Source organism: Hibiscus syriacus, unplaced genomic scaffold (genome assembly GCF_006381635.1).
Source record: "Hibiscus syriacus cultivar Baekdansim isolate YM2019G1 unplaced genomic scaffold, ASM638163v2 tig00007227_pilon, whole genome shotgun sequence".
Lineage (NCBI taxonomy): Eukaryota > Viridiplantae > Streptophyta > Magnoliopsida > Malvales > Malvaceae > Hibiscus > Hibiscus syriacus.
In genome coordinates, this window is record NW_024062130.1 from 37524 (window position 1) to 50524 (window position 13001).

The window sequence follows — 13001 nt, forward strand, 5'->3', positions numbered from 1 at the left end:
CATGTCCTTGTCCTAGTGCTTCCCTCCCCTTATGAAACATACGAAAGTCTAAACAAAATTAGATTAAAAAATGGCGTAAATCAGTGCGATTAAAAACATTATAAAACAATAATATTTTATATTGGACGTAATTTAAAATTTCTTCGTTTTCATAATATTTTTTGTTTAACTTAAAATGTTACGAATGAAGTAACATTTTTGTTTGTTAATAAAAAATATTAGAGTTAATTACATCATATGCCCCTAACTATGACTGTCATTTTAAATTAATCCCTAAACTTTTGATTATTTCAATTTCATCATCAAACTATGATCTCCATTCTAAATTAGTCCTTAAACTTTTGAGCATCATAATTTCATCCTTAAACTATGGCCCTCTTTTTAAATTGGTCCCCAAACTTTTGAATATTACAATTTCATCCCCAAATTCATCCAAATATGTAATTGGTTTCAATCACAGTTTAACCTGAATTTTGTTTTTTTTTCAAACATATAATAATATAATTTGGCCTAACAATTTTATTAAAAAATGATGTGATTAGTATATACATATAACTTGGGATGAAATTGGAATGTTCAAAAAGTTTAGGGATCAATTTAGAATGAAAGTCATAGTTTGGGGATGAAATTGAAATGCTCAAAAGTTTGAGGGCTACTTTAGGGATGAAATTGAAATATTTAAAAGTTTATGTACTAGTTTAAAATGAGAATCATACTTTGAGGATATGTAATAATTAACTCAAATTTTTATAAGGAATGTAACTTTTTAAATTCGAACGAAAATATTATAAAAAAATATTTTAAATTACATTCAACATATAATATTTTTGGTCGTGCTCGTTTCCGTTGGTTTTTAACCTTAAATTATTAGATTGTATAATAGAATCTACCTGTGAAACAAACCCTCCACCTTTGTTCTAATCAAATGGTTGTAAATTGCTGCCATTGGTTCCCGGTAGGATGGCAAACGGGTACAGTTCCGTGGATTCCGCACCGCATCCGCTCCAATTGGAGCGGGGATGGGTATAATTTTAGCGGGTAGTGGGCGGGTGTGGATTTATAAAGTGGTACCCGTCGTGGGTGGTGGGCGGGTAATGGGTTTGAGACATTACCCGCCCCGCATCCGCCCGCCCCACATCCGCCCGCCCAGCTAAATATCTATTAAATTTTGGACCATTATGAATTTAGTTGTAATTTTAGAGACTAATTTATAAATTTTAATATTGTATAATGTATAACATATAATTTAACCAAATATTAAGGATATTTAGTATTTAATCTGGTCTTTAATTAGGGAAATATCCGGCTCTTTGATTAAAACCATAATCCCACTAACCACGTCACTTTCCATGTTCTTTAGCCCATCTAAACACAAATTAGCCGTACTATAAGCATTAACATCAAAAGCAACAGTTTCCATGTTCTTTAGCCCCTCAAAACCCATATTAGGCGCACTATAAGCATTAACATCGAAAGCAACTCAACAATCCAGCTCTGCGACTACATGCTCCCTACAATCTGTCTCCATAACATTCGTAGAGCCACTCCTCTGACAAATTGAAGCATGCGCTGCTACCCCATCACGAACTGTCTGGGAACCAACTCCAACATCCCATTAGTTTGCTTTTAGGTGGGTCTAGATGGGTATGTCGCTAATGGGTAGTGGGTGTGGGGATGGATTTGAAAATGTACCCGCGTGGGCGGGTGTGAATTTGAAAATTTGTACCCATCATGGGTGGTGGGCGGGTGGTGGATTGAAAAATATTAGGTGGGTATGGAGATGGGAGAGGGGGTATCCGCACCCGACCCGCCCGTTTGCCATCCCTAGTTCCCGGGATTTGGTATAGGGGTTTTACTAACCTAAATTACATAAATCGAGTTAATAAATAAAAATAACAATTTCAAATTTCAAATACACAAAAATTAAATATTTATTTATTTAATAATTTAAAATAATTATAAAATAATATTTTTTAAATATTTAAATAGATATTTATGATCTTACTAAAGTTCATAGGGTTAACCCGAGATAAAATTAGGTAAATAATACGTGCAAGAAAATTTTCTAGCAGAGGATGGTTGAGAATTATTGTAGGATCTAGATTATTTATTGTGCACGTGAAACTCGTGATGACGAGTTTGAAACTTATCATATGAATATAACGATTTTCATACAATTTTAATCAATCTCATATGATAAGTTCTGTTCTTTTAAAATATTTTATTAAACTCATTATCTTTACGTAAAAAATTTAACGCATACTGTAATAAATAATTTAAATCTTAAAATAAATTTAAAAATATTTTATTTTATTAATTAATTATTCCAGCTGTATTATTTGTCTGAATTTACCTTAAACCGACCATAATCTAAATAGTAAAGGCAGGAAATCATGTTGGATCACCCCACGAATTCAGTGGTACGGATATATCCGAATTCCAAAGTGTATGTGTTATGCTTCTACCCATGTTATCCATTCATCCCTGCACACGGTTGATTGAAACCCACAACTCTCTAAGAAACAGAAAACAGAAAACTCCACTCATACTAAGACGCAACAGATTCATTTAGAGTTTGGGGACATCCTTTGTATTCAGAAGACAAAGATGATAGTTAGCAACCATGTTTGTGGTGTCGGACAATCAATTTCATTTCCTCAGCTGAAACCCTTTTGTTGTATCGATTTCTCGCCCAAGAAATCATCCAATTTGAGCTTTGTTTTGGGTTGGAATTGGACTCTTGCTGCTGCTGCTCAAAACAGGCCATTTTCGAGGCACCAATCGAATAACTCTTCTTGGCGTTGCAGCTGCAACAACCCCATCAACAGTCAAACCATCAGTTCTTCTGAATGGGATTGGAATCGATGGAACCGCCATTTCTCTGAGATTGAGCAGGCTGAGAGTTATGCTTCTGTTCTCAAGGTAACTCCTTTGGGGTCCTTTCATCCCTCGCGAGAAGTTTTTCCTATATGGGGTTTTAATTAGTTAGTAGTTAATTGCAATTTCCATCTTTACACACCCATTTCATGTTTCTCTCTAGTGTCGATTTCCTTGTTTCTTTTTCAATTTGTGTCTCCATGTAAGTTTTGCCACACCAACTATTTCTAAAATCCACAAAATTATAATTTGACAACTTGCCTCAGAAATAATAACTCGAAGGAAGATGGAGCTATGTGCTACTTGTGAACTTTTCTCCCATTCTTTTCCTCTTTTTTTCACATATGGAAGAATAGGAAGGGGGGATTTGAACCCAGCTCTTTAACCAAGGTGTATAATCATGATATTTTTCTTTTGCAGTGACTTTTATTCTTTTCTATTGCTGTTAGGTTTTATCTCTCTTAGTGTCAACAGGATAAATGGAAACGAGGATGTAAGGTGGCTTTGGATATAAACATGTAGATTATTGTGTTAAGGGAGGGAAGGAGGTGGGGTGAGGCTCACTAATGACGTTAGCTGTACTAAATTTCTTGTTGTTATTCTTTAATCAATAAATAACGATTTTTTCATAAGAACAAACTCTTAATGTGCTAAATTTCTTGTTGTCATTCTTCAATCAATAGAGTAAATTACTGTGTTTGCTTCCCATTTGTGATATTTATTACTTTTCATCTCTTTTTTCAAAATTTTCTCATTGCTGATTATGAAGGCATGTAACGAAGACTTGAAATTTATCTTCTAATGACATTGAAGTGCTATAAGTCATCAATTCTTTGCTTGTGAGTATAGTGCTATAACTTTGGTTTGCTTGTACTTTCAATTTTTACTTATATAATTCAACTGCAGTTGTTAAGTTTTATATGTGTGTGTGTATAAATGTTGTCTGATTGAGTGCTCCATCTTGTAGTTCCAACTCGAAGATGCAATAGATAAGGAAGACTTTGAAGAAGCTGCAAAGTTAAAGTTGGCTATTGCAGAGGTTTCTTCAAAGGACAGTGTAGCTGAAATCATGTCTCAGTTGAAGGTTAGGTCTTGTATAAGCTTCTAAAATGAACAACGTGCTATTATGTTTTGGCTTTTACTGGAATCTGTTGTTTATCTGCAGAATGCCATAGATGAAGAGCGGTACCATGATGCTTCACGGTTGTCTAGACTTACGGGAAGTGGACTGGTAATTTCTTTGGTTGCTACTAATTCTTATCTTGGGCTGTGTTCCTTCTAGTGAAGAGCCTACAAATAGTCAATTGTCCTGGATTTCCAGTATTGAGGAAGTCATTGTTTAGGTTCTAATATTGTTCTTTTTTTCTAACAATCTTCCTTTCTGTTGCACTGCTATAAAACTAACAATATAAAGCTCAGCAGTATTAGATTCTTGAGAAAAATATTTTATGAATGGACACAATGATAACTTGCAAACATCATATAACTGTTTCAGTCTTCCGAGGTGTTCCCCTTTAATATTTAAAGCAATCGTTGAAATGAAAATTTAACATTTGTAGGAGTGAATGACCATAAAGGTATTTATATGATGGGATTTTAAATGAATGACAGGGAATAATGAGTTAATGTTTATCTAAGGGTCTTGCATAATCATCAAATGTTCGAGCCCTCCTCTCTTTTTGGTAATTATACTGACCTCAAATAGGAAACTTAAAATTTGATGGTTAGCTTTTATAAATATTTACTGGCAAGTTGTATTGTTTGTTATGATGCATCTTTAAGCCATGGTCAAATACGTTCCTTAAGAACACTTTTTTATGATATTTTTTCCTTGTGGTGTCAGTGCTGTGCATTTTCTGTTGGTTGCTGAAATGTTTGTAACTCATCACATTCACATAGAACTCCTACCAGCCTATGAAACCAGACCTCTAGAAGATCAATCTCTCTCCAGGTGTTAATCGAAGCAATGTTATTTCTGTTGGGCAGGTTGGCTGGTGGGTAGGCTACTCAAAGGACTCTGATGATCCATTTGGTAGATTAGTGCGCATAACACCTGGTGTAGGTAGATTTGTTGCTAGGAGTTACAGTCCAAGGTGAGAAAAATCTCTCTTCAACTAAGGTTCTTTGTACTGTTAATTTATTGATAATTGTTAATTACTGATTGCATGCAGGCAGTTGGTCAATGCATCACCTGGAACTCCATTATTCGAGATTTTTGTGGTTAAAGAAGATGAAGAAACATATCTTATGCAGGTGAAGTACAAATTGCCTTAAATATTCTAGCTTGATGCATCATCAATTTTAATATGCTGGATTTTTGTAGATTGTATATTGTAGGAGAAAATTTTCTAAATTTGAGTGTACATATATTTCATATATTGGACTTAGTTGAAGAATTTTTCCTTCGTCTGGATAATCACATCTACTCTGTCTGGATGAATAGCTTTTTTCTGCTTGCACACACACAAAAGAAGATGTTCTACCATGTGCTCTAGAGCCTTCTAATATGGAAGATGCTTCTGACGGAACGTATGCTGCAGGTAGTTTATATACATCGTGCAAAAGGAAGTTCTACAAATAGTACGAGCTCACCGTCCAAGCCTACAAAATCCCCATCGACTTCTGAAGTTGAGAATGCATCTGTTATAGATGTTCAGGGGAATGATGAAGGTAAGGCAGAAAGAAGTGATGAGAAGGGAATAAATATTGAGGGAGCAACTGAGGAAGGGATTAAAAGTGTGATAAATTTTCTTAAAAATAAAATTCCTGGATTGAAAGTCAAAGTCATGGATGTTGATGTTTCTGAGGAAGTAATAGTTAATGATTCTGTGGAGGAGCTCATACAAGAAGATGATGAGAAAACAGCTGCCACTGAGAATTCTGAAGATGAAACTAGTGATTTGGAAGAGATTCAGCCTGATGGAGTTGCCATGGGGCAGGCTGGCAATCTAGATGACAGAAATGATTTGGATATGAAGCTTTTCATAGGTGGGCTTGTCCATAAAAATGAGGACACTACTACTAAGGATGAATATATCCGTCTTCCAGCTGATATAAAGGACTTGGAGAGAGATTCTTTTCTGCTACATTTTTCCAAGAGGAGTTTAGAGAGTGATACTGGAGAAAGTAAAGCATCTAAAGTGAAAATAGCAGCTATTGCAGCTCAAGGTGTTTCTGAGCTTATGCCTCCAGATGTTGCCAAGGCATTTTGGGGTTCAGATAAAGCTTCTTCTAAGGTGAGATTTAAATTTGAACCACCGGATTCAGATAATTAACTTTAAGATTTAAATAGTATACCAACATTCTTCTCATTGGTGTTATCGAAGGCTTTTTTAGTGGGATAAGCATAACTGAAACTCTTCCAGATGTTCTTCCAGATGTTGGATTCTAATAAATCTTTCAACTTATAAAAACCTGACATCCTTTTCAATCTGTAGGTCGTATTACACTTATTAAATAATATGTAGCCAGCATGCTCCCTATTGAGTACTGTTGAAGTGCTAAGTAGCTGCTCTATCACCACTGTGCCATTTTAAAAATAGGAGGAAATTCTGATTTTGAGGTCAAATATATTTTCCTTAAATAATGGATGATGTGTATAGGTCGACGTTTGATAACTGAGTTTGATAAGTATATGACTAACTAATGTTATTTTAGGTCTCTAGAGATGTGCGCGAAATTGTCAAACTTGCTGTTAGTCAGGCACAGAGGCGGAGCAGATTATCTGAGTATACAAATTTCAACCGAATTAGCAGTGACAATGGCAATTTGGACCCACTTGAGGGTGGGTATTCGTATGGTATCTTTTTTTTCTTCCCCCACACGCTAAGCATCATTGATTGATACAAGCTGATTGGACTACAGGCCTCTATGTTGGTGCATTTGGTCCTTATGGAACTGAAATAGTTCAACTGAGGCGTAAATATGGTCGCTGGAGTGATGCAGATGATTTATCTTCTGTTGTTGAGTTCTTTGAGTATGTTGAAGCTGTGAAGCTTACTGGAGATCTCAATGTTCCGGCTGGCCAGGTTCTTTTTCATTTTATTGTATCTTAGATAAATCTATTGATTGTTGTCCTGCTTATTTCTTGCATCAGTGTGTGTCAATTTTATGTTGTAATGTTGTTGATAGAACATGCCTGTGGTAATCAATATGCCTTTTACAATTTTAGGTTACTTTTCGTGCCAAAATTGGAAAAGAGAGCCGCCTCCCTAACCGTGGGTTGTATCCAGATGAGTTAAGAGTGGTAATTACTCTAGTTTCTCTCTATCAGTTTGTATGTCCCCCTTACTATCTAAAGTGTGTTACAGTACAGCATGTTGCCAGTGATTTTGTCACTGTGGAAGTCTCTTTTGGTCATTTCAAAATGCATGAGACCTGGAAGATTGATAATTTATGGGTACGAACTTGAAAGCTCATGAAATGAAACAAATAGATTGTCGTCCTATAACTGCGAAAGCAACTTGGCAGGAAAAGTTTCTAATTATTCAGTCTATTATTGGAATTCTTTCAGTAAATCATTAATCATAATCTGTCACTCATACAGACAAAAGCATGTACCCTGTTATTGAATTCCTCCATCTTTCTCCTTTGGTTGCATTGTGAGAAGCAATGCTAGGTGGTATTGAATTTGGTGTAAGATTTTGCCCAAAATATCTCAGCTATCTCATTCATATAAATTGGACTTCATTCAGAACCTCATATTGGTTAACATTAATTTGGACTTTTAAGACTTCAAATTTATGGGAAAAACTATAAAAATACAGGTTGCATGCTACAAAGGTCAGGGAAGAATAGCAGAATTTGGTTTCCGTAATCCACGATGGGTTGAGGGTGAGCTTCTCCAACTTCATGGCAAGGTAACTAAAAATTCGGGACTTTTTATTAATAATTTTTATTTGAGTTGAAACCGAAAGTATTTTGGTGATTTTCCTAACTATTTGAACTGAAAGAAATCCCTGTGGTTGTCCATATGCAGGGCATTGGACCCTATGTCAAAGGAGCTGATCTAGGCTTCCTTTACGTTGTGCCTGAGCAAAGTTTCCTTGTCCTGTTCAACCGTTTAATATTACCAGAGTGAGATCAGTCTATTACTGATTTTCGTCACCTTTGTCACAACAAGAGATCAAAGAATCCGACACGGAGGAACTATTTTGTGAACAATATTCTGGAGGACAATGCTGTCTTATGGTAACCCTTGTGTTCTATGCTTTTAGTTTTGGTTAAGGAGAAGAGGTGATCGATATTTTTTTAATTTTTTCTCTCTCTCTCTTTTGCACCATCTGTCTTTACTCCTTAGAGTGCTCCTCTCTTAAAAATCTCTTAATCTTTTTATGTATATCGATTTTGCAGATTGACCAAATATAGAACTAATAAGGAAACATGTTACTTATCTTCTTGCAGAGGTTATGATAGAAATGTTACATCGACTCCCATGCTTCCTTTAATTATTATCACTGCATGATAATCAGATTAGTGACGATAACATGATACATAAGGGCACATTTCAATATATCATAGCTAGTCTATGCATTTAGCTGGTTTCTTATTAACAAATAGTTGATACATGGTAGCACTCATTGCTTATCCCTTGCTTATACCAACCAATAATTTTTTACTAGGTGGTGGATGTATATATAGACTATAGTGATTCCAAAAGGGTATTCAGAAAAGCAGGAAGTGATGGGGGTTGTCTTTTTGTTGTGTTAGACAATTGAAAAGCATTGGATTATGTGAAAGTCTAATGATATGAGAGATAAAGTGGAAAAAAGAAAGAAAGAAAACAGGGAAGGATGCTTTACTTGTTTCTTTTCTATTTCCTTTCTTTTTGAGTATAAAACCTAGCTGAGGAGGCTACTTGTGGTAGACAGGTGTCTGGTTATTGATGTTTGCTTTGGCTTAATATTAACATGTACATACACACATACATAGGGTTAAAGTAGTGTTATTAGACAGTAAGACTTCTGCTGTGCAAAGGGTTATTAGGCAATCAACTCGGAAAAGGGTTTTTGCATGTGTATAAATCTATTTATGGTTGTAAAGCAGAGGGTGGTGTGGGAATCTTTTGTTAGATGGTGGTGGACCTGGTGTTGACTCTTGCCCTTGTTTATTACACAGCATAAGCATAGCCCACTCTTAAAGAAACCATAAAGAATGAAGGATAGAAAGAAAGAAAGAAAGAAATCACTTTACTATTGTAAAGTTCCCAATGAATTTGATATTGCCAAGCAATTGAATTCCATTTTACCACCACTGCCAATTTTTAATTCCATTTTCTATTTATAAATTATAGTTCCTTTTCATATTTTTTTAAATAGAGAAAATAACCTCAGTGACCAAAAATCTTAGATAATATACGATTTTGATCAACTTTTTTTGGATTTGCGAAAATGACCAACAAAATCGCAATGCGATCTCTAATTCGCATTGCGATCTCCACTATCGCAAATTCACGTTGCATTTCGCATTGCGATAGTTGAAAATCGTGTTGCGTTTTTCCATTTCGCGTTGCGATAGTTGGAGATCGCGTTGCGATTTTCCATTTCGCGTTGCGATAGTTGAAATCACAACGCGATCTCCATCATCGCAAATTCGCGTTGCGATAGTTGAAAATCGCGTTGTGGTTTTCCATTTCGCGTTGCGATAGTTGAAAATCGCGTTGCGATTTTCCATTTCACGTTGCGATTTTCCATTTCACGTTGCGATAGTCTACAGTTGTCGTTGCGATTTTCCAAATTCGTTGAAAAAAAGATTTTGTTTCTTAAGAATTTTCTCTAAAAAGATAGTATACGCGCGGACGTGTCGAAGACACGTATTACCATTACCACGACCACGACCACGACCACGACCACGACCACGACCACGACCCGAGACGAGACGGACGGTGGCGGCGGTGCGCGAGAGTCCCCCTTGTTCTCTATCACTCAACAAGGAAGTGGGAAAGCCAAGCCTTAAATACCATTCCCAATAGTGTTTCCAATACAATGTGGGATTGAGCATTACCAACACTTGTTTCTAATATAATGTGATTATTCAGGAAACAATTAACAATCATGCACCTTAAAACAACTGAATCAACAACCAATTACATTAGTATTATACGATTAAATATGTCATAATTAAAAGTCAATCTACAATCAATCGCGATTATTGTAATTTTAAGCAAAACATTCAAAAATAATATCACTATTTAAGGCTCAATCCCACATAGTATTGGGAACAAGTGTTGGTAATGCTCAAATCCCACATAGTATTGGAAACACTATTGGGAATGGTATTTAAGGCTTGGCTTTCCCACTTCCTAGTTGAGTGATAGAGAACAAGGGGGACTCTCGCGCGCCGCCGCCGCCGTCCGTCTCGTCTCGTCTCGTCTCGTCTCGTCTCGTCTCGTCTCGTCTCGGGTCGTGGTCGTGGTCGTGGTCGTGGTTACGTGTCTTCGACACGTCCGCGCGGATACTATCTTTTTAGAGAAAATTCTTAAGAAACAAAATCTTTTTTTTTTAACTATCACAACGAATTTGGAAAATCGCAACGACAACTGTAGACTATCGCAACGAATTTGGAAAATCGCAAACGCGAAATGGAAAATCGCAACGCGAATTTCAACTATCGCAACGCGAAATGGAAAATCGCAACGCGATTTTCAACTATCGCAACGCGAAATGGAAAATCGCAACGCGATTTTCAACTATCGCAACGCGAATTTGCGATAGTGGAGATCGCAATGCGAATTAGAGATCGCATTGCGATTTTGTTGGTCATTTTCGCAAATCCAAAAAAAGTTGGTCAAAATAGTATATTATCTGGGATTTTTGATCACTGAGGTTATTTTCTCTTTTAAATATGATCAAGATTACAATAATTGACATGTCAATTCTTTTCTTTGATACAAATATAAAGAATGTCACGGATGTCTCAGGTACGACAACCTTAATATACAGTTAAAGAAATGTGTTATTGGAAATGTTAATATTTTTTTAATATTTCCAGTAAATCGCTATTGTCATAACCATTTTTAGGTGAAACCATTATTTATAGTTTTAAAAACAGTTATGACTTTAATTTGGAATACATAAACGTCTTTTAAACAATTTTAAGAAAAATCATTTTTTAGACAATTTGGTTTGCGTTTACCAGAATTTTGATTTGATGAGTCCATGAGTCGATTACGCATGGGGAAAGATAAGCACCCCACAACGCCCAAAACTGGTACTATGTCGCTTACACATTGTCGTAATGGTGGAAAATATAAATCGAATATAAAGTTAAAATATGATCCGTTTATTGAACATTGATTAATGTGCTTCGGATTTATTAATTAGAGAAACTTCCTTAATTCAAAAAGAAATCTCGAAATTAGCAATCTTTCATCGAGAAAGTTAACTCGGCTATTTCTTATTAGTAAAAGAATATTCACTCCTCATTGATTAAAAATGTAAATCGAATATAAAATAAAAATCGATCTTTATATAAAGTCAACCGCTATTTAGTAACATGCATCACATTGCTCATATTAAAATAAAAATAATTAATAAGCAAAATAAAATCAATTTTATTTCAAGTTCACATTTGTTCGAACGTCATATCAGATTACACCACTTCGATCAAGCGATGCTCTCCACGCCTATTCTACAAATCATTGTTCTTGAAAATATTCGAACAAATAAAAATATTGGCAACTAGATATTTTACAAGTTAAAATAAATCACATTGAATGAAATGGAATAAACATTTACAATACATTTTCATATATGAATATACAAGGACATAAAATAAATTTAATAAGTATGTATATAATTACATATGATACAACATGTGCACGAAATAAAATAAAAAATAAATTAACATATGCATGAGTACATTTGAAACATGATATATGTATATAAATATTATAATATGGTTTAAAATGTAAATATATAAATATGGCAAACCATAACATAAAATAAATAAACTTTACAAACAAGTGACTAAAATAAAATAAAACTTGAACATGCAGCCCGAATTGAAATAAACAAACAAACGGTCAACCTAGTGATCTAAATAAAACACGACAAAAACAACAAGGACTTAACGGATATTTACCCACGAATGTGGTGACTGAAACACAAAATACGCTAAAGTTTCAGGGATCTGAGCGTGATATAACCCAAAATTCCTAAATATAATTTCTTCTTATTCTTTTGGTTTCACTCAACCCGAACCTCTTCTACACCCTAACAACCTTCTTCCTCTCTTCACGCGTGCGGCGACAACCAACCCTCTGACTAGTCGGAGTAAACGACGCCTCGGCCAGTCAGTAACCGAGAACGCACATGGACAACAACACGTCCCCACGCCTCCTCTTTGCTTCGATCTAGAACCAGGCAACGAACGACCACCATATGCGGTGGCCGTTCAACCTAAACTTCCCTAGTCCGACTCCAACTTACCCCCGGACAACAGCTCTGGCACTGGTCGAACCCCGACAGTAAGTTAAGTTCCTAAACCTCTTTTATCTTTTATTTTTTTAAGCTCTAGGATTCACATAATACTTAGAATTAAACTAGAAACTAAACTCTACTTTTTAGCATTCATGTAATTGAACTGATAAACTGAAAATAAAATACCTCTTTCTCTTGGTATTTTCAATTGCTTGAAGAATATGTTCCTTGCTGAGAAATTTTTGTTACAGTGTTTTTATTTCCCCATTTTTCGTCCCCTTTTTCGTTGCTTTTTCTCGTGGTTAAATACCCATTACAAGAAAAATAGTTAATTCTGCATAAATGTAAAATGCTAGCATGGGCAGCATTTGATGGTGTGCTAGTGCATGCATCGGGAACATCGAAGTATGGTGATGACCTAGGGAACAGCAAGGTATGGGAGCTGCTTTTGGGCAGGGTGCTTGCGTGGGGAACAACAAGGTATGGGCAGTATGGGAGACAAAAATTGGTTATTACAGCTGCCCCTCTTTGCTCATTACTGTGAAAACATGAATAGAGCAAAGACGTAAAACACCAATTTTTGGACCATCAACAAGTCTTGAGCTCCGAATTCTTCTTATTATGAACTCTTCACTCTCTTTTTAAAGGCATCAGTTGAGGTTAAAAACGACACTGCTCATTTACATTGAAGAGATCTTGCCACTT

At 35.6% G+C, this 13001-nt stretch overlaps 1 protein-coding gene across 1 annotated transcript; it reads left to right on the top strand.

The window, feature by feature from the left end:
• Positions 1–2483: 2483 nt before the first annotated feature.
• LOC120201455 (protein EXECUTER 2, chloroplastic-like) lies at positions 2484–8174 on the top strand. The gene is made up of 11 exons (XM_039202066.1): positions 2484–2922; positions 3845–3961; positions 4043–4108; positions 4864–4970; positions 5049–5130; positions 5418–6113; positions 6535–6661; positions 6742–6905; positions 7049–7123; positions 7644–7736; positions 7856–8174. The coding sequence occupies exons 1-11, from the start codon at positions 2608–2610 to the stop codon at positions 7955–7957; spliced, it is 1944 nt and encodes a 647-aa protein (XP_039057997.1). The 5' UTR covers positions 2484–2607; the 3' UTR covers positions 7958–8174.
• Positions 8175–13001: the final 4827 nt, after the last annotated feature.